The 23,499-nt window shown below is 36.3% G+C and overlaps 1 protein-coding gene across 1 annotated transcript; it reads right to left on the reverse strand.

Moving 5' to 3' along the window:
* Positions 1-1,516: 1,516 nt before the first annotated feature.
* LOC106076475 (uncharacterized) lies at positions 1,517-22,151 on the reverse strand. Its single transcript, XM_013237317.2, has 16 exons — positions 22,063-22,151; positions 21,762-21,846; positions 20,844-21,003; positions 19,653-19,770; positions 17,182-17,364; positions 16,002-16,227; positions 15,088-15,261; positions 13,720-13,827; positions 12,832-12,945; positions 10,940-10,994; positions 10,587-10,708; positions 8,777-9,015; positions 6,040-6,213; positions 2,850-2,985; positions 2,273-2,349; positions 1,517-1,664 (listed from the first exon to the last, which is right to left on the reverse strand). The coding sequence occupies exons 2-16, from the start codon at positions 21,829-21,831 to the stop codon at positions 1,617-1,619; spliced, it is 2,004 nt and encodes a 667-aa protein (XP_013092771.2). The 5' UTR covers positions 21,832-21,846; positions 22,063-22,151; the 3' UTR covers positions 1,517-1,616.
* Between the last annotated feature and the right edge of the window lie 1,348 nt (positions 22,152-23,499).

Consider the following 23,499-nt stretch of genomic DNA (forward strand, 5'->3'; position numbering starts at 1 on the left):
CATGCATATTAACCAATGACCTAAATTCTGCCAAGTCACTGGTTTTCCTGGCTAGCTTAGGCAACCCATTCTATGCTCTAATAGCACCAGGGAAGAAGGAGCATTTGTACAAATTTGTCTAGCATATAGAACGAGGAATGTGCCTTTATCTTTGTGGCTTTTACGACCGAAATAACTTTTACGGACTTTTCACAGCTGTGTGGGGAATATTTTCGTTAAATCTACCGTAAATCTAGATCTAAGTCACTAAAATTTGCGGACTCTTTAAGAATTCCTGAATTTTTAGGACACCGGCTGAGAAGTGACTGATTTCTGTGGAGATAGCTTGCAGCCCTTTGCGTCGAATGACGCACGAGGGGCTTAAGTTCATGTGTTTCTTAACATTTAAAAAAAAAATGCTAAGTTCGCCACTCAACTGGTCAGATAAGATGTTGGAGGGAGCGCCTTAAGCTCACTCAGAGTTTTCCGAGGCGAATCCATGGGCGCCAACTGTTTTTCAACATTTCTGAGATTCAGAAACTATTTCTCTTGGCGTCTACAACGCATTTTCTCATAATAGGAAGATTACAAGTCAAATAGAATTATATTAAGAACTAAGATGGCTTGGACATGTTGATAATAAACTGTGAGAGACATTCGAGGTAGTAATTTTCATTTTTAAAAGTTGCATTTTGGAAAAGTGCATTTTTCTCACATGAGTGACACCCCCTGGTGGGTGTCACCCGGTGCGACCCACATCTCCCTAGTTACGCCACTGCATCTACCGTGTCTATGTGCACAATTCAAATTATGGTGTGATTGGTTTATGTCATTTGTTGTTGTCATGGATGTCCTAGTTACTGTTCAATGATTGATATTGTTCAATATTTTCCCCCTGGGATTATTTGTGGTTATACGGAAATGGTAAACCCTCCCCCCACCCCCCACGCCATCTTCGGGAGCCAGGCTAGATATAGGGCCAACGTGATGGGTTAGATAAAGGTATTGGTAGTTGGTTTGATGATTGTAATTTGGGGTATCTAGACAGTATAGAACCAAAACAGCTGAATATAGGAGAAACACTGAAAACGCGATAGTGTCAATGAAGTGACATTACATAGAGGATTGTTTGTTAGCAAGCTCGAGAGAGAGGCTGCTTTGGCGCTACAGACAAGACGACACCTTAACCATTTGACAAGAAATCTTTGCTGTATCTGAAAGAGACGATATTCTTTGACGTTTACTAAAAAGACTGCAGCTTTCTTGGACTTATTTTATCTTTTAAATTACAGACGTTCATTGTGTTGACGATTGCGATTCTTCCCCTTAGATAAGATTTGTTTTTCTTAATTATTTTAAAAATAATTTGATTGTTCTTAAATATATTCCCGACTGTACACTGAAAGGAAGTTAGAGTCCACTTGACATTAACATGGATACTGGACAATATGTGTAAGAAAATATGATTATTGTGCTGACCACACAGTTCCTTTCAAATAATCCTGTGAACTTTACAAATAGAGAACAACAACATGCGTTTTGTTTTAAAGTTTGTTTTATTGAAAGGCAATATTTGTTTCGTGGTCTCTCCTTCCTTCAACAGCTGTAAGTTAAGTTTTAAGATTGAGACGTGGAGGTTAGGATAAAATTTGGTCTATTGATTGACATCTCTCGTACACAGCAAACTGAAAAAGAAACAAACATTAAAAATTTTTTTTTTTTTAAAATACAATACCTTCATTATTAAACTTCAAATATAATAAAATAATAATTAAAAAAGGCAATTAAAACTTTTGGGGTTCAATTCGGATATCGAGCCCGTGACACCAACAGATGCAAAAAGATTAAATTTACTGATTCGGCATGTGAGGCAGTTATATTTATGCCATCATTTATTGGTAGGGCTATGTTCATTATATAGCACTACACTTAAAGTTCTGATTTAGAACTTTTGCGATCTAGTCTAGATCTACTTCTAGAGCAAGAATCTAGAAGTAATCTATATTATTATTACATTTACGTAAAAATATAGGCAACGCTTATAAACTTCAATATAATTGAAGAAATTTTAAATTTACTGTTATCGCATAATTACGGTAATATAGCTGATTAGCTTTAGCTTTAGACCTAGATATAGTCTGCAGCAAAATTTTCATTTATTTACTGTGTGAGGCCCAGTCTATTTTTATTATGGTAATAGAATAAATGTTAACTATGGAGTAGAGTGTCTATCACAACGATCAACTGTCTAAGGCCCAGTCTGTTTGTTTAATGGTAATAGAATAAGTCTTACTTCGTCGATGACACCAAGGAAGTGGTAATTAGGTCCCCTGCCGAGCTGGATACCACATTTGTTCATGGCGATATGAGCTAAAGTGACAAAAGGAAAAAAAAAACAAGTAACCAGTTATTAATTACATTAATAACTAATAATAAAACCTAATTTTCCCAATTGTCTTGAAGACTTAATAGGTCTTGGGAATTAGCTAAGGGCTCGAGGACTTGGTTAGGTCATGAGAATTTGATTATGACGTGAGTTCTTTTAAAAAAAGTTAATTACGTCCTACTCGTATTCGAAGTGTTGATTAGTGGTTAGTCATGAGGATTCGGTTAGTCATGAGAATTTGATTAAGTCATGAGGACTTGGCTAATAAGCCACGAGAATTTGGTTAGGTTTACTTTCTCTACATCAAGGGTCTTTGATAAATCATGGTAGAGCTTTCATAAATTTACAGGCCCTATGAGCGCATATTAAAGAGCGTTTCAAGGAATAGTGCCTTCATTGATACGTATTTAATTAATGCTACTTTGTTTTCGAGAATTAAAAAAAATAGAAATGACTGAGTTTACTAAATTTAACTCTAGCATACCTCCTGAAGCTTTATTCACTCTTGTCAAGTTGACTGTTTGAAGACGTGTATAAGAGATAGGAGTTAATTCTCTAACAACTCCATAGACAGAATCGTCTCCATAGATGACAATCAATTCAAGCAGTGTGTTGGAATTCTGAGGACACACACAAATAATAATGTTTATTATATTCAAGGCTTTGCAGGAGTTGGCAAATATATTTAAAAAAAAATAGTTGCCAACTTTTAATGGAAAAAGAAAGATAAGGTGAAAGGAAATTCTCATTTTTGGCGGTACAAATAGAGTTAAGTTTTGAGAAATAACCAAACGAGAAGCTATTGGAAAAAAACAAAACTGGATAAGAAAAATACAAAATTGAAATTGTGTGTTCTAAACACGAAGGAAGAGGATGTTAGGTCGAGAGACATTAACCACTTGACTACCTATCAAAGGGGCTGAATTGTATTTCCTGAGCGTCTTAAGGTAGCACGGAAACCTCCTTCCTGTTACCCTCCCCATCACTGGTCCACACAAGAGATCATAGCACACACAGAGCATTTCATCAACATGAAAGATACGCCACATGTTATATGTGTATGCAAAGAATTGAATATGTTGTAAGTATTTGTTGTTCATTGCTGTGTAAAAAAAAACCAAACTTCTTGGCATGTCTCTGAATTCAAACAAAGAACAGCAGCATAGATTAACTATATTTGTGTGTGTGTGTGGCAGAATCGTTTTTCATTTAGAGTTAGGCTTAAAACATTAATTAACTAAGATCATCTCTAAATGCAACGATGGAATCGGATGGTTAATACGACTCAGATGTCGGCACCGGGTGACACCCGTTAGGGGGATGACATCCAAGTGAAAAAAATTTTTTAAAGTATGTGTCAGTGGCTAAATATTGGAACATGTTATTCACAATTGTAAATAGATCTATATACGTTTTTAAAAATATTTCGGCTAAACATATTTTAATTTTTTAATGAAATTTTGCAAATAGTCCAAAACTTTACATCATACTTTATATCAAAAGCATATATGAAACCTTACTTTTAGCTGTATATTAGCTGCGTGTATATAAATACTTAAATACTGCTTTTATTTTCAACAATGTTTTTATCGAATCTATTGAAATAGTAGCTAGCATCGTAATATCAGAATGCCAACTAATAGTCACTGTTCCACAAATGACCGACATTCTTCAAGCATATAATATTATCGAAATCTCACATATAATTAATGTAACATTTGTAGAATTGGCAAGTCAATAAGTGGCAATTGAGATTTCTGAAGATTATGAAATTTCTGATGTTGAATGTAAAAGAAACTCTAGCCAAGATGAAGAAAATGTTACAATGAATCAGCCTAATGACATAGACTTCAATATTTTAGGAGATAGTTTCTTTTTGTCGTGTGCCAATTTCACAAAAGGAAAAGTACACTAGTTGTTTAAATAATGGTTTTGATGCTTCCTATTGGGGATGATTTAGTCACTTAATAGCAAGAAATTGTATGTTTTTTGTTGTCAACTATTTTCAACTAATTCAATAGAAATGAAATTCAAATTAGTAACTTAATAAAAAGTGGTGGAAATAAAGTTCCAAATTGGAATATCAAAAGACGCATGGAGAATAGTCATCAGAATTGAAAAATCGGAAAACAAGGGCATCCGGCTACAAATACAATTGACAAGGAAGTCGTTGCTATGATTGATGTAAAGTAGAAAAACAATTGGGAGGGGGGGTTCAGATCAGTAATCTTATATCTGAGATAAACCACACAGTGGTTTCCAGATCAGGCAGTTCTCCGCATAGCTTTTCTTCTATAGGAGGGTTTTGGGGCCAGAGTTTTGTTCGGGCCTCTTGAAATAGTATGCAGCTTTGAAGGACATGGTCAGCATTCTTCTGGTGATGCTCAGACTTTTAGCTTCCAAACATAAGTTGTCTCATTCTGTTGTGTCTGGTTCTGAGTCCAAAAAATTATGCGTCGGTCATGTCGAGATATTCTATAATAGGGCGTCGTTTTTCTTGTACTTGGGACGTGAGCTGGTCCAATTCTCAGTTATTTATCTTTAATGAATATAGAATTTCCATAAGATGATGGAAATGTTGTGTGAATAAAACCCATAACTGAAAGTGTATCTATAATGTTGAAAAGTATATATATATATTTTTTTAAGAGTTAAAATTACTGTAAGCACATTTGTATTTTGTTTGACAGCACACCTGACATAGTGCACACCTGACATAGTGCACACTGATCAGATTAATAAGTTATGAGATTTTAAGAGAGAAAAAAGCTGATGAAGTTTACTTAGTTATATTAGTTTAAATGCTTAGAAAGGGGGTTAGCTTGAATGTATGATATGTCGAGCTCAGGGAATTAAAAAATGCAGCTTCGGTGTATGGAGCCATAAAGAAGTACAGGAAATTATGAGAACCAACAGAAGCGCTATTTAATAGATGTGTATAACATTCACTTAATCTATATCGTCAACATCCTTTGCAAAAAAAAAAACAACTACTTGCCTAAAACTTTTGGCATAATGGCAATCGTTCTATTCGTTCTAATATTATAGCCTTTAGAGATGCAGCTTAAGATCTATAGCCAGATGTCTTTTATTTTACTTATCTTTGCTTTATTTTTTTTTCGGGGAGATGTACTAGAAGGCCAAAGATACATAGGAGTAGGTCTATCTTTTAAACTATTGACAAAGTGGTGGCTAATTAAACTTTTTCTTTACCAAAAGCATAACTCGTTCAACAAAGGAAAAGATGACACTTTCACAACGGGCACATTTATTAAAAATGAAATCTTTAAAGAAATTAATTGTAAGGGATTGAAATGTTTTCAAGTTTGAAATCCAGAAAAAAAAAACATTGTAGGCCTAATTAAAGGTCGCATTGTTGCAAAATTGAACTATAGATAAATTGTCATTTATAGTTGTTTAACAATCAATTAATGTAGTTAATTATAAATTATGTGCATTATGGCTCAACAGACAAAAAAAGGACATCTTTTGAGGAGTGTTGGGGGTGACACATTGAACTGACCTCACCGGGTGACACCCACCCTAGTGACGCCACTGGCATAGGGACGATTGTAAACAATTAAGTGTAAGTTTACACTTGAGTTTTCAGATCGGAACAAAAACTAAATTTTCTACTTTTTGCTTTGCTAAAGAAAATCAAAGGATCACTCTACCTGCTTGCGTATGACTGCGTTAGTTGGCACTGTGGTTCCTAGAGCTGTTTGAAAGAAGACACTGACCACTTGTTCCCCCACACTTGTCAAGGTCACGGTGAACTTGATTGTTTCTGGACACAGCAAGCAGAAATTGTTGGACAGGATGTCGTACGTCAGGCCGATTTGCGGATTCTGGGACAAACACACACACAATAAGAAGCTTAGGGAACACACACTTATTTGATTATATGCATTCCATCTGCAGGGTGTTTGACCCTAATATATTATAATTTATTCACAGTCGACACAGTCAAGACTGTTGACTTTCTACAACTCTGAAAGGAACGCTGGCTTTGAAAAATATTGGACACATTCCGTACTGCTATTCGTGCGCTGCCCCCCCCCCCCTTCACCAACAGGACTACCTCTTCCAACTACCAACTAAACAATGAATAAAATAACGTAATATTTTTTTTTTCGCTTACTTTAATATACTTGGTGAAAAGATACTTCAGAATTTCTGAATTTCAATTAAAACCCACATTTCTTTGTACATAGGTCCTACTTTTTTTTTTTAAAGAATTTCTACGATCATGAGTTGGATGGTCAAGGTATATTGATTTGCATCTAATGGAAAGATGAGATAGTGAAAAAAAATAGTCTTGGTGTCTTTTAAAATTACCATAAAGATTACAAGTTTTCAAAAAAAAAAAAAAAACATTTTTAAAAAACTTTTAAAGTTATGAAGTTTATAAATATTTCGTTGTGATATTTTTTGCCACATTTTTTATCACCATAAAGTCTAATACAATAAACTTACTAAACATACTTTAGCTGCATGTGTCTCGAATGTCCATCAGTTTCTTTTCTATTTTTTTTACAAAACTTATATCAACTCACTCTGTTTGGGTGTCTGTCTGGTAACAAGTTTGAACATGTTTTTTTCTCCCATTTCCCATTCACGGATCAAGTTGAAACTTTGCACAATTATTCACTGATCATGACAAGACATAAATCAATAAAAAAATACTAACCAAATAGTGAATTAATTATTGGATATTAATTATTTTGTTTGATATCGAAATATGGGAATTAAATGCTACTTAATGAAAAATATGGTTGTATATATATGGATTTGATCCTCTTATTACGTTTTGACACGTTTTCTCGCCCACGTCCCATTCTCGAATCAGTGGAAATTTTGCTGAATTATTCATAGTCGATGACAATACACGAATCAATCCAAAAATTAACCAGTTAGTAAATCAATTAGTACTAATTAATTAATTTTGTTTTATACAGCAGAAAGGGAGCTTAACCTTGCCATTTTCAGATTAAATGGCAGTAATTAGCGGTTCTTTCTCTTAGAAAAGTTTTTTTTTTAAACAGTAATCTTTTTTTTTATATGGCTTGTTTACTTTGTCGAATTACGCACTGTAGAATGCATCCCCAACTTGGAATGCGCTAAAAGTTTGGTGTTACGCTGTTCCCACAGACCCAGCTTTAAATACTGTTTTTTTCGTTTGTGATAATATATAGATGGGTTGTGTTAGATTCAGACAATGAAAGAATAATACAGTATTTCCAGTGACTAGACAGGCTCAGTTGTAATCTGCACGTTTTTCTTCTTATAACAGACTGAGTATTACAGATTTCATGACACATTGACAAATGTTACTTTCTCTTTACAACATAGAATATATCGTTAAAGGCTCCATTTTTTAATACAAAGCATGGTATAGTTATAAAAAAATTAAATGCTCATATACACTTTATTGTTATTATAATTATTATTACTGTTATATAAGTCTTAGCCCCACCTGCCAGCCGGCACACACAAACCATGATGCTGTACAAGACAATACGGACAATTAACATATAAGCCTCTATATGGATCTGAGACAGAAAGTAACCAAGACTTTCCAAACGCTTTCATCAAAGATGTTTGCGCTCCGATTGCAACACCGCACTGCAAACAGCAATGTTCTTGGCACTCTGGTTTAGACAGCATAGAGCAGGGGTTCTCAACCTGTGGTCGCGACCCCGTTGGGGGTCGATTGACGATTAGCCAGGGGTAGCCTAAGACCATCGAAAATATGAGTTGTTTTTGTCTTTTCTTCTATTGCTGTATGTGTGTGTGTGTTTGGGGGGGGGGTCGCGGTAGAGTGGGGGATTGTAAAAGGGGTCGCCGAGCATAAAAGGTTGAGAACCGATGGCATAGAGGGACCTATAATAGTCAGACAGTTGCGCTGGGCAGGCTACGTATCCCATATAGGGGACGAACGTTTGCAAAAGGCAGTCCTTTTTTTGGTGAACTGAAAGGTGGTCGACGTAACAGACCAGCTTAGGCAACAAATGGCTTTAACTGACTGACTGCAGGCGGCTTCGGAACGAAACCGCTGGAGTTCATTAACAAAGGTCACGGGATACATATTTGAGACCAATAGAAAATCCACTGCCGAGGACAGACGTAGAGGGCGAAAAGAAAATCTAAATCAACCACATGCGGAAAATGGTTATGTCTGCGGTGAAGGAGGCAAAATATGTAGGTCGCTGGTGGGGCTGCGTAGCCACGGGTAATACTGCATTCCTCATTAATGTTCAGACTCGAGTCTTGAAGACAAGCCTTATTATATTATATTATATTATATTATATTATATTATATTATATTATATTATATTATATTATATTATATTATATTATATTATATTATATTATATTATATTATATTATATTATATTATGTTTGACCTACCTGTAAGTTGAATAGAACTCTAAAGCCAGTGTTGACGTTGAGATCTTTATTGTTGTAATGGTAGTAGTAGAAGTAGGGGTCTCTCATGGCGGAGGTGTACAACAGAGCGTCTCCTGTGAGCTGAACCTCTCGTTGCAAAGAGTACACCTTAATGTTCGTGCCTGCCCTGGGACTATACACAGCTGTAGAACCGCCGTTGAAATCCGCCAAGAAATTAGCGCTACACTTTAATGCTGGGTCTGAAATCAAAAGAAAAACGTAACCAATTGGTCTGGAAAGAAGACAGCTCTTATTGCATGGTGATAACTTAGAGTCTTCAAAGATGGAGCTAAAACATAAGGCAGCTGAGGTATTCCCCCTTAAGTAAAAGGTCCTACTGACTAAATAGGCGAGAAATATTTTTTTATCATCTATTTATGGAACAATTCAAAATGTTTTTTGAATTGAATTTATACATTTTAAAAAGAAGTTGATCCACTAAAACTTAATTACGAGTATATGTATCTGTCAATGCGATTCAATGCGTTCTTTTTTTTTTACGTCAGAACAGTCGAATTTTACCCTAGTGTTGTACCCTGTTTCTTTTGTTGTGAGACCAACAGGGACGGACTGGATGCCAAAATCGGCCCAGGCATTTATATACAATTCGGACCACAAATTGGATATCATATGATGGAGATTCAATTTTAAGTCCACCTGTCTTCAAAATCATTATGTTAAGTTTGATGATGTATCGATATTTTTTTTACAAGAAATATAAACCTTATGTTGCTTTTTAATCGCTGAATATTTAGGCCCAAAGGGATGGAGCCTAAGAGTAGCACATTCTACGGATGTAGTCTATTACATTAGTTCGGAAAATGTGTTAGATTAAATTAGTATTGCACTGTAGAGTCTTAAAAGATTTTTAAAACTCGACGTTCAAATTTTCAATTTAATAAGAGAATATTATAAAACCTTTAATAATTTATTAAGTGCCAAAGTGACATCCATGCATTCCTTTCAGTGGCCCTCCCGACCCATTTGAATATCGGCACACCGGGCATTTGCCCGAATGCCCATATAGCCAGTCCGCCCTTGGCGATCAAGGCTCATTTCAACCCGAAAATAAACTACAAGAAGAACAAGGGAAAAATACAATGATTATACAAGTGTGATTGTATCAATTAGTTTGAATCAGTCATGTTATTAAATTTGTAATAGATCTAGAATCTAGAACAATAAAAATAACTATGTGAGATTAGAAATATTTTACCAATAGTTTTTGTTTAGAGTTATTTCATGCTTTTACCTTTTTCAAACGCTATGATCCTATCACTTGTCTGGACTATTTGGGAAAATGGGAGGGGCGGAGGGGAAAGAAAGGGAAATCTGGGTGAGTTTTACCGTATTCGTTTTTTAAAAGCATTTATATAAAAAAAAACCGGGAACAACCTGAATTGATTCTTATGGCTCAAGCCTCCTCAAGCAGACATACCAATCTGCTAGTGAAATCTATTAATTGTTTCAAACTTTTTTTAAAGCGACGACCTATAAAGGGGACTAATTCAGCTTAAACCACCTTTTCAGTTCAGCACTTTTTCTTTCCCTTATTCGAGATACCAAACAAAATAATTAATTACCAATAGTTAAGTAACTAATTGTTGTTGTTTTTTTTTCATATTGTATTATCAGGTAAAAGAAATAATTGTGCAAAATTTAAGCCTGATCCACGTTTGGGTGTCCACGTATCTGCATGTCTGTGTCTGTGTGGCATTAGTCTGTATTATATACGATTGTATAGATGTTTCTATAGGTTATGTATATTTACCCAAATCTCTGTCTGGAAACTTTAAACCGCAAACATCAGCGTCGTCTCTGTCGAGGGTGCACTTGGACTGGTCCCACATTGAACCCATGGGCGTGGTGATGTTTTCCCCATTAAAAGTATAGCTTTAGAAGGAACAGACAAAAAATAAAGACCTATTTTCTATTTATATATATTTTTTTACTTTCTTTTAGTCGGTCTAGAAATTAGTAGTCTTGCTTGTATGAAAAATAATTTGCATTCATCATATATATTTATATATAATTTTAACCCTGTAACTGTATATTTTCTATATATAAATTATTTAAATTTTGATTAAGCTAATCGGCTTGAGTTAGAATACAATGTATTCTTACCTGCAAGGGTTTCCAGTTGGGTCTACCGCATATCCAGGGCATGGGTTTGAAAAGTCTGTCAGGGGGCAAAAATACAAGAACATAAACTGTGTCACTACAGCGTTAGTGAATTTTAGTAACTGTTTAAAATACAAACAACAAATACACTGGATATATAACAACATTGTAATGTACATGCTTCTACGTGTGTTTAGTGTAAACAACATCAGCATTGCATAAAACAGGTTTACCATACTCCTGAACGCTCGAAGGGGGACAGACATGGGGACTGCCTCGCGAGGTGGTACAATGACTTACATCTCCAATATTTTGTTGTGCATAATTATAATACTTTCATTTTATGAACAAACTTTGTCCAAGTGATTTATGTGTACAGATAAGCCGATCTTTTGGATGAACGAAAGAAATTAGAAATATTTTTTTTCTATATTAAATAACAGTTTAGGTATTTAACTCTTTCTCTCCCAATCGACGATTCGATCATTGATTTTGACCTCATTTGATTAAATTAATGTTTAATTTGTTAAATTTGACTTTGAATTATATAAAAAGAGTATGCATTTCCCTTTAATTCTATACCAAATACATTTTCTGATAACAAACAATAAAGCTATTGAAGCCCAATCATAACAGGGGTAGTGAAATAGTAATGAGCAAATGAAGAATTCCTTCAAAACGTGGAAAAATAATTACGGAGAAAAAGAGTTAAAAGACTCATTTCAAAACAGTGTAAGCAAGGCTGGACTTAAATATGTGGAGGCTCCGGAGCAAAATTGTAGACGCCCCTACTATTTTTAGATAGCTTTAATAAAGATCCATTTATGAAAGAAAATACTTAAATCTAAAAGATAAAAGAAACGTGTTCTTGTAAATTTAATCTCTTTCCTTAAAAAAATGTTTACTATGCATATTTTAGTTTCAAAAAGTTTATATTTTTTAGTTTGTGGAGGGTAAGGCCCTAGGGAGACGTAGGCCTACTGTCGTAAATCCGGAACTGTATTTACTTATTCCGTGCATGCTCCAAGTGTACCTTCCTTTATCACGACATTTGGCCAGTCGTAAAAATACGAAAAGTTAAAAAAACAACAAAAAAAAAATCAACTTATAAGTTTCTGACCCGTGGAAATTCGGATATATTTGATCTCTTTTGTCGAGGCCCTTTCTTGTTGAAGCCCAGGGTCCTGCCAACCTTAAATCAGGCCCTGAATGGAGGTATAATACATCCTCCTAGACTTAACAATATATCAGGCAGATGATGTAAAGGTCATCTGGTTCCGTGGCCCACAGTTAACGAGGGTGTCATGTGGCCATCACAACGACCAACCGCGTTAACTTTCCCCAACTGATGTCAGGTAATACAGTTGGGTGAGGCTCCCTATAAATCCCCTAATTAAAAATCACTGTCTTCACCGGAAATCGGTTTCAGGACCTCTCGGTTCGGAAGCCAAGAGCTCTACCACTCAGCCACAATGCCGCCCCCGTCATTTAAAAATACACACACATCCAAGTGATTTCCCCTTCCGCCCCCCCCCCCGTTCTTTTTTTTTAGTTGTACTCTTCATTTTCACTTTCGCTTTATTTATCTGACACATCACCGCAAGGGCTCCCTCAGGATCTATTGGGCTGCTGCGACTGGGCTAACATTTCTTTGGTCTGTATTACACTGGAAATAAACTTAATGATCACTTAAGGCTATTCCTAGAATTATGTCTGAGATGTATGTTATGTTAACACATTTATACGAAGTCTGGGGACTCAGCGGAGTGTCAGAAGTTTAATTTGAAAGCAATAAACCATCGATGGTGTTTAGGAACTATATACCCACACTTGTCATAAAAAAAAAGCAGTCTGGTAAAGGGAAACAAAATCGTCCCCAACGCTGAAGATTATACCTTTATCTCCAATTACCCCAGGCACTTCACACCTGAATCTGCCAGTATTCTCACACACAGCTACAGTGTTCAATGTAGATCTACAACTTCTGATGTTCTCATCAAAGTATTCATCTGGGCATAAAACAACAAAGATAGCAATTTTATACCGAAACATACATAAAACATATAGAACATACAAAATACATATTTTATATCTGCATAGAGCACATACACCAGTCAGACTAGAAACTTACATGAGCGAAATGAGCGACCACCCGTGCAGTCAAACGTAAACTATGCATGCTTGAGAGCTTTTGTTTTTTATTCCACTATTTACGAGAATGTCTCTCCAGAAAAAGGAACTACACTACAGTATCAAGAAAAAGTGCTGTACTAGATGAGTCGTTCTACGACTGAAAGAGGCCAACCTACTTACTAAAAAATGTTTTTTTTTTTAAGGCACCATGTCTTTCTTGAGATTGTTTCAAATCTAAGTGCACACATAATGTTCTACTCAGAGGCGGCCCCCTCCGAATCCGCCCATTGGCAAAGAATATTGAAGCCATGGTCTTGTTTTGATTGTTGAAAGTAATAACATTTCAATGAATCATTTAGCGTTTGTTTTACTCTTTAAAAAAACTGGACAAGGTATTATCAATAATGAGACTCTTAGACCTATAGGCAAGAAAACTAAATGTTACATAAGTCAGAAGAGCGACTTCAAAGTTTGACGATTTTAAACTGAAAACAAATTTAACATCTGAATACATCGCTGTGACAACATACTCCACCAACTGACATGCCAGCACTTCGCCAAATGACATACATAGACCATTAAAAAACGTATCCACATAAACATTTAATACTGCTATAATTATAGTTATAAATAGCTTATACAAGACTCACCAAAGCGACATGCTTTTTCTTGAAGTTTACCGTTCAGACATTCAAAATATTTATTGCAACACCTGCCACTGGGATACTTTGCGTTCTCTAATATAGCGTTACATTGGGCTGTACAAAAGAAATAGATTACAGCATGTAAAAAAATCCGATTTTAACTAGAATAAAGCCATGTTATGGGAAGAGAATAATTCGACATTACTTTTTTTACAGCTAAAATAGAATAGCTTAGTTTTATTGTTTATTCTAAAAAGACCGTAATGATGCATACATGGTACATCTATAATGGGAGCACCGATGAAAATATTCTTAATGAAAGAGATGAGTGATTTAGACATGGCGAAATAATGGAGAGTCCTTATAAGGTCATGAATCACGGACCTTCCGACTCATTCACCAAGCAGCAACTCAGATCTTGCAAACAGAGCACTCGACCATCCAGAGCCCCCCCCCCCCCCCCCCCTAAAAAAAAAAGAATCTTAAATGAGAGTTTTAACAAAGACGACCCAAACATCAAGCCTCTGGACTTTTATTAGACAAAGACCCTATTGAAATGTTTATTTCTCAAGAGAACAACATAAATACATATATATATATATATATATATATAGCAATGTGCTAGAAACGTTTTTCTCTCCTGCAAAGTTAATGTAAAACATTAAGACGGAGCCCCAGATATTCAACAGTGGACATTTGGTTATGAAAGTGCAATGGACAATGTCTCAATAATGTTGCTCGTGTGAAACAGTCTTGCACTTCCCAAGAACCATTAAATTACTTGTCTTGTGTGTTGTTTGGTAATGTAAGTATAAATAATTCCTGAATAAAGATATGCAAAAATTAGAATATATACCATAATACCATCAAAAATTTCAGTGAGTAGGTAACTGTTATAGTTAAACTGTTACAATAATAAACTAGAATTTAAAAAGTTCAAAGTTTCCCATTCAGACCGTGTGGTCTATAGGGCAGATGATGTAAAAGTCATCCGTTTCTGTGGTTAACGAGGGTGTCATATGGCAAGCACAACGACCAACTGCCTTTACTTTTCCCTAACTAATTTCAGGTACCCATTAGAACTAGGTGGACTCAGAGGCGCCCAAGGACCCCGAAATTAAAATCCCAATCTTCACCAGGATTCGAACCTGGAACCCCGGTTCGGAAGCCAAGCGCTTTACCGCTCAGCCGCTGCGCCTCCTAAACTAGAACTAATAACATATTAATGAAATGCATGTAACAAGACAATCATCTTCATTGGAAATCCGAATTACTGTCACACCACACTTCTTTATAATAGAATAGTGAATCAAAGGCTAAAACGAATAGAAGATTAACTCAAGAGAACATCTGACCATAAACATTTAGCTTTACCTTTGGGGCACTGGACCTGGCTGATAAAGTTGCATATGTTCCCGTCCCAGAATGTTCCGGAGGGACATTGTTTTGGTATGGGCTCTGAATCTTTTATACACTGATAGAATGTATCACAGTACTTGGGGTCGTCGACGAAACTGAAGCCTCCTATGTACATGCAGTCATTGCAGACTGAAACAGAAGGGAACAGCAATGGTAAACCTTATGGAAAGTCATCAGAACAAATACATGAGCTGGCAAAGACGTCTATGGAGAATACATTGTTGGGGTTCTGAATCTCGGGTTCACAATTGGTGAACATTTAGTGTTATTTTTGTTCCATGCTGTTTACTTTCCGAGAGTATTTGCAAAGCTTATATTAACTTACGCTGTCTGTCTGGCAGGATGTTTTTGTACACATTGTAATATATATTTCCTAGTTAGCAACATTCATTTTTCAGTGGCGACCATGACAATTTTGTATTTTATCATTCCTCTTTTCAGGTTGCATACTCTTTAGCGGGTCAAAAACAAAAGGGTGAAACTTTGGTGGACACGGTACTCGAAAACGGCTCTAATGATTGTCCTAGAAAATTGACAGTTGAAGTATATCTTTGGTAAAAGAATTACTAGCTAAATGGCCAAACTAGGAAAACTCTAATTTGACCGTTATAATTTTTCAAAATAAATTATAACATTTTTAGAAATATTTTAATTTTTTCTCCTTTTATTTACGTACGTTACTTTCGTTAGATTTCAACTATATCGCCATCTTCACATCGCTTCTTCTTCTTTTTCTATGCTACAGAATTTGATCGCATAAGGAAGGTCAACATGATATTCAAATTAATACACCAACAAGAGGGAGACTATTGTGATTCACTTTTGGTGTGAAAATGATAAAAATCTTATTTTCTAAAGTTTATACTAACTGCCTGGTTGTGTTGGACGAGGTGTTGTTGTAGTGGTTGTAGTTGTAGTTGTCGTTGTTGTTGTTGATGTGATCACCAAAGGAGGGCAGAGCTCGTCAATAATTTCCGTGACCTTTCTGGACAGAAGTCTGTAGCTCTTCGGGATGACCAGGCCGTCGTAGATAGTTCTGTTGACATTGTTGGAGTCTATGAACAATAACTCGTCGTAGTCGATTGGGTTGTTTCCCTGCACGAAAACAAGCAGACGTTGCTAAAAATACGCAAATATGTTTGGTTGGGTTGTCTAGGGCAGACTAGGCTGTATTGGTTGGGTTGTCTAGGGCAGACTAGGTTGTATTGGTTGGGTTGTCTAGGGCAGACTAGGCTGTATTGGTTGGGTTGTCTAGGGCAGACTAGGCTGTATTGGTTGGGTTGTCTAGGGCAGACTAGGCTGTATTGGTTGGGTTGTCTAGGGCAGACTAGGCTGAATTATTATGTTATAATTCAGGGAAAGACTATATAAAATTCATGGTTCCTTGATCAAGGCAAGACGATGTTAAATTCATGTAAATTCATAAAATAATTTGTGCCATTATTTTTTGGTACATTTTAAACTAGTATTATCTTGTTATTTTTGTTCTAATTATTTTTAGGTTTAGTTTGGAATTTCTTGGTGTATCTTGATATTTCTAGGTATTTCTAAGTATATTACCACAACTTCTATAACGAAGATTCTCCAGCCCAAGCCTCGCACTCTGATAGCCTCTTGTCTGCTCAGATTGGTTGGGTTGTCTAGGGCAGACTAGGCTGTATTGGTTGGGTTGTCTAGGGCAGACTAGGCTGTATTGATTGGGTTGTCTAGGGCAGACTAGGCTGTATTGGTTGGGTTGTCTAGGGCAGACTAGGTTGTATTGGTTGGGTTGTCTAGGGCAGACTAGGCTGTATTGGTTGGGTTGTCTAGGGCAGACTAGGCTGAATTATTATGTTATAATTCAGGGAAAGACTATATAAAATTCATGGTTCCTTGATCAAGGCAAGACGATGTTAAATTCATGTAAATTCATAAAATAATTTGTGCCATTATTATTTTGGTACATTTTAAACAAGCATTATCTTGTAATTTTTGTTCTAATTATTTTTAGGTTTAGTTTGGAATTTCTTGGTGTATCTTGGTATTTCTAGGTATTTCTAAGTATATTACCACAACTTCAATAACGAAGATTCTCCAGCCCAAGCCTCGCACTCTGATAGCCTCTTGTCTGCTCAGATTTCTTCTTGTCACAGAACTGGAACCTTGCGATGACACCAATATGACGACTCCAGCGTTGGGGGAGTAAGGTCGACGAACAATAGTCTTCAATCCATTGTACGTCCAAGAACCTGACTGCAGTGCAGAAAGATATAGAGTTGGATGTAAAGCTTAATGACACTACGATTTACACTAAAATTTGTTGTAAACAGAGGCGAACTGGCCAGGGCAGGCATGCAAATGTCCGTTGGGCCGGTACCTAAATGGGCAACTTTGAATGAATGTTAACGTGTTTGGATTACCTTTTATACAAGTTGACTGTACTACTAGTCACATTTTCCATTATAATGGACTATACTGTCCTTCTGGTGAGTTTCAATAGGCTACTTTAAACAAACTAATACATACATATACAACACAAGGCCCATTATCCGTACTGACGTCTCGGTGTGAACATACTCGGGGAAATATATAAAGAGACCCTGGGCGTTTAAATTAGTAACGATATATGAGCTAGTATAATATACAGCAATCTATAAGTCACCTGTTGACAGAATTGACACATAGCGGATCCAGTTAGATCCCAGGATTATAACGGTACGACGTTATTCACTAAACAAAAATATCAACTTAAATATGTTAACACTGACAGGACCAAAAGATGCACATTATGGCAAGCAATTTGTGGGCCGGATTGTTGGTAATACCAGGGCCATTTTTAACACTCAGTCCGCCCCTGGTTGAAACTAATGTAGTACACATAAGATTATTATCATGTATTTGAAATGTCGTGATAAATAATGTTATAGAAATATTCAAATGTTCACAGATTTAAAGAGAAAAAATATTTGATTTGTTTCATGTATGTCAGTCAAACAAGATTAGCAACTAGAACAAGCGGGATTTGTGGCTGAGAGACATAAACCACTTGGTCATATATCAATGGGGCTGGAGTTCGAAACCCGAATCGAGCAGAGCTGTGTTTGCTGAGCAGCTTAAGGCAGCACGGAAACTTTCTCCAGATATCCCCCACGCCCCACTGGTCCACAAAAGAGATTGCGCAGAGAGCACTGAGGATGTTATAACCATGAAAGATGCGCTGTAGTGAAGTAATAAAAATAATTACTCTGGCTCCAGTTAATATGGACGGTGAATTGGTGGTTGTGATAGTAAGTGTATATGTTTTGTTTGTTTTCAACAGTAATGAGTGAGTTCCATTCGTTACTTAGACTTTGAGAGCCAATACTGCCGATGAAAAATGTTTCCTCAACGGAGTCATCTCGACCTTCTGACTTTACTATACTTACATGCTTTGATCTGCACACTGACGAGAAATGACCTTTTTTATGACACTTGTGACAGGTTTCCCCATAAGCTGGGCACTGACGTGGTCTGTGTTCCTTGCCACAATAGCTACAACTCACATTTCCTTTTGTTCTTTTAAAGCTATTGGTAGCTGAATCCACAAATTGTACCCCGCTTTCTTCATTCATGAGCTTAAGCTGCCATTCAGTTGCCTCAGCTGCCCGACATATATTTTCTGCCTTGTTAAGGTCTAGATCTGGTTCTCTCAAAAGTCTTGCTCGGGTGTTCTCATTCCTTATGCCACCAACTATCCTATCCTTTATTAGGGACTCTTTAAGCAAATAAAACTCACATGTCTTTGCCTTGACTTTGATGTCAGTGACAAAGCTGTCAAATGACTCTCCATCATGTTGAGATCGCTGGAAAAAACATGTCTTTCAATGGTAACATTTTTTCCTGGTAGACAGTACTTCTCGAACTTATTAAGAATGCAGCTAATCTCACATTCATTACACTCATTATCCGCCCATTGGAAAGTGTTATAGACCTGCACTGCTTCTTGGCCGATCACATGCAATAATGTCATAGACTGTACTTCTCTGCTTTTTGTATCCAGTCCACTTGCTATCGAATATATCTAAAAGGATTGTTTGAACTTTTTCCAATATTCTGCTACGTTGCCATTTCATTCCAGCGGTTGTGGCGGGTGGAGTCGGTCCATCTGACACCATGTAATAGACACACTAAAACATGAGCTTCACTAAACACAAATGATTTTATTCGTCTCTATTTATGGCCTTTACTCCAGCCACTTGTTCTCTAAACTGACCTCCTTTTACACACAGTCCTGACACACTGCTGTTCACTCAACCATGTACACTCAAGGTCCACTGGTCATTTCATACACAGGCACACACACTGCACTACCAGCCACTCAAAACACATACACTTACTATCACAGTGGTGATTTGGAATGAGCAAGGCGATACATGGAATAAAGGAGGAACGATTGTATCAACAGGATTGTATCAACAGGATTGTATCAACAGGATTGTATCAACAGGACGAACTATCTCTACATTCCTGAGCTACCCCATCCATTGTCATCTTATACTTACATTAGTTAAACTGCGAAGTTTGCTCAAGTATATTGAATTGTAAGCAGCATCGGTGGCAGACGTCATTTCCGGAACTATTTCCTTAGAGTCGTACCCACTGTATCCGTACACTCCAACCCTGTCAATTGAAATGCGTGTTTAAAGTAAGCCCTTGTGCTCATAGAACTAGACGAGACCTTTTCTTCATCTTATTTCTTTCTTTGTTTTAGCTTATCATCAAATCCATTTCTCAATAGACCTTAAGGAAAATGCAGCTTTAATATAATATAATATGATACTATCATGGTAAAACAGACAAAGAAAAATAAGCCCATCAAAAGAACATGTACAAATGAAAAGAAAGGTCAAATGGGCATTTGGACAGATTGGTCACTTTTAGCTAATTAGATGCGTATATCAAACAGCTTCGCTGATAATAAGGTTCCTAAGATAACTATATATTGTAACAATACACAAAAATATTTTTATATTTGAAAAGTTATTTAAAACAACAACAATTAAACCAACAACAATATCAAAAAGTGTAATAATTATTCAAATTTTAATTACTATTTCATTAACGAAAAGTTTGGGATAGTCTCAATTTCAAATTTTAAATATTTCTCTGAACACAATGACCTACACTATTTTCAATGAATTTTATATTCCAATGATAAGCATTTAGATCTAGACTTAAAAGACAATGCACACAATGTTCCTGAACATTAATGAATTTAACTCTTGAATCAATAACACTAACATAAGAAAATTCCCGAACGCGATAGACCTTTCAAGAACGGGATAGTCCTTTTAAAACCGATGCAGGATTTAGACCTAGATTTAGTCTCCAGCCAAATTCACATTTATTTATTTTTACTTTGAAAAATGATAACGGTCTAACTAGAGTTGTCCCCCATGTGGCCAACGAGCCAGTAATTCTTTTCTCAGCGGCATACATCAACTGTTAAATTTCTAGGAAAGTCGATAGAGCTGTTTTTGAGATCAGCTGTCAGCCCACTCTCCGTAAAGGCGTAACTTGAATAGAGGTATTATATAAAAATTACTTATTTTTGCGTGTAACAGATGACACCTATAGATATCAAGGTCTGAAAGGGGTACTTTACTTTTTACTTTAAGAGATCATGTTTATGATATCCAAAAGAAAGAAGGCAGATATTTTTTAGTGTTCGCAGACCTGTATGTTCTACTTACTTCACTACTGGATTATTCAGAGGCTGATAGCTTAAGATGGTTCTCATTTGGTTTTCCAGTATGTCAAACTTCGAGTTTGGGTTCTGGGGATCTTCTGAGGCAGCGTAACGTGCGTTCTCTGATTGGTCCAGAATGAAGTTCAGTTCCATGGGTGGGCATGCTGGGAAGACATAAAACAAAACAAAGATTTTTTTATTTCTTCGTTGTAATTGTTCTCATTAGTTTGACTCACAAGTTTCGGGCATTATTTGGAAAATTAAAATGAATGCGTCTTAGCTCAAGCATTCTTCAGGAATGAACTTAAAACTTGGAAGCAAAAAATATATAAGTAGTAAAAGCAGTGGCATAACTAGGGTAGAGAGCGGGGGGACCAAATTTGAAAATCCCCCCGGGCCCCCACTTGAGGGGGGCACCCAAATGAATGTCCGAAATGTGTTTTAACATTAAATATTAAGCCATTATCTCATGTCATGATGTCGAATGTCAAAATGCATGGGCTCTTAACGAGTTCAAGCTCCCCGGGCTCCAAAATCCCTAGCTACGCCACTGAGTAAAAGTGAGTTTCGTTTTAAACCTTGCATTCAATGGGGGCAGATGTGTAAAGCTTATCTTTTCTATGGCCAACGGTTAATGAGGGCATCACGTGACTAGCAATTAAAAAAAAAACGCTTTTAATTTACCCATCAGAGTTGGCTGGACTGGGATTCCTAAAAATGTGAAAGCTCAATCCTAGTTTTCATTTCAACTCGAGACCCCTCTCAGGCACATTATCACTCGTACACCACACAACAACAAAAATTTGATTCTTCAGAGCAAAATATAAAACTAATTTAAAAAAATGTAGAAAATAACTGCAAGACATGGGATCACTGAAATGAAAAAAAAATGTTTTCATAATTTTATGAGCTATGTACTTACTGTTCTGGCATGATACGTCTGAACACAGGAGTGCAATACATGCACAGATAGCTAAATAAAACAATGTCATCTTGTGCAATTTATCCTGTTAATTAAATGAAATATGCATGAACATCACAACCATAATTAAAAACATTGCATGAATTCACACGGGTAATACTACCAAAGACATACGAGTTATCCACACAGCATAAAACCAATGCTACATTGAAATTCTTATAAAGTGTTATTGAAGTAGTACAAATGCCTGAAATTTAATACAAAAACAAAATTAAATAAAAAAAAAATTCTGCATTGTTACCGGTCAATTTTTTTCCTAAATTTTGTTTGATCTATAACGTTACGCTGCAAACTATGGTTGAGACTACGATTGTTTTGCGTAACTACATCAGTTTATATAACTTTGATCTTTGACCCACCCAGGGAAATTCCTTTCCAATGTTTTTTTTTACGCATAGCGCCCCCTAGCATTGATGTTTCAATGAGTAATTCCATGAAGAAAAAAATGTACCTACGGACTACTTCTACTTCATGATGACATTTTTTTTTTTTTTTTTTGGCTCTTGAGCCTAAACACGCGCTCACACACACACACACACACACACACACAAGCTCCGCTATCACGATCAGATGATCAAAGTGAGGGATTTTTTGTTAACAAAGCCTTGGCAACATGGCGTCACCTGTAAGAAAAGTAGAGTAATTTTTTTATGAATATATTTAATTATTAGAAAATAATAACTCTTTCAAGAGGCGTAGTCACAACTGTCATTAAAGAGCGGTTGCAGTCTCCCCGGGGCACAAAAGTAGTATAAGTTTTAGGTATGGGTCACATAGGGATGTAATGAAAAAAATCCTGGCTACGCCCATGGGTCATATAGGGATGTAATGAAAAAAAAATCCTGGCTACGCCCATGGGTCATATAGGGATGTAATGAAAAAAATCCTGGCTACGCCCATGGGTCATATAGGGATGTAATGAAAGAAGAAATCGTGGGAGTAAGGTCGACAAACAATATCCTTCAATCCATTGTACGTCCTAGAACCTGACTGCAGTGCAGAAAGATATAGAGTTGGATATAAAGTTTAATGTAATGAACATAAGGACTACAGATTAGACTCTCACGCAGGATTATAATTACAAATGCATTTACTTAGGACTCAATTCCACGCTGTTCGTAGCATCAGTCTAACGTTTGAACTTTCGAAATATAAATAAAAATAAATATAAATATATATAAAATACATGTAAATAAAAATTATGTTTGTCTTAGATTCAAATGAGCACACCCACCTCCCACTAACCCCTCGACGTTCAGACTGCTCGATAAAAAAAAGTAAAGTTCCCATTTTAGACCTTGCGATCTATGGGGAAGATGATGTTAAGGCCATCTGTTTCTTTGGCCAACGGTTAACGAGCAGGGTGTCATGTGGCCTGCACAACTACCAACCGCTCTTACTTTCCCCAACTTAAATCCGTAAGTCAGGTTCCCATTAGAGTAGGGTGGACACAGAGGAGCCATAAAAATAACAGAATTCAAAATCCCAGTCTTCACCGAGATTCGAACCCAGGACCCCAGGTTCGGAAACCAAGCGCTTAACCACTCAGCCACCGCACCCCCATGTGTATAATATTATTCAGAGATTATTCATTAAAACATTTTGTGCGTTTATTTGAACCTCTCTTTTGGCGAATTCTCTTTTCTTTTCTCTTTAAAAAATTATAATTAGAAAGATG

The sequence above is a fragment of the Biomphalaria glabrata genome, chromosome 10 (assembly GCF_947242115.1).
Source record: "Biomphalaria glabrata chromosome 10, xgBioGlab47.1, whole genome shotgun sequence".
NCBI classification, from domain to species: domain Eukaryota; kingdom Metazoa; phylum Mollusca; class Gastropoda; family Planorbidae; genus Biomphalaria; species Biomphalaria glabrata.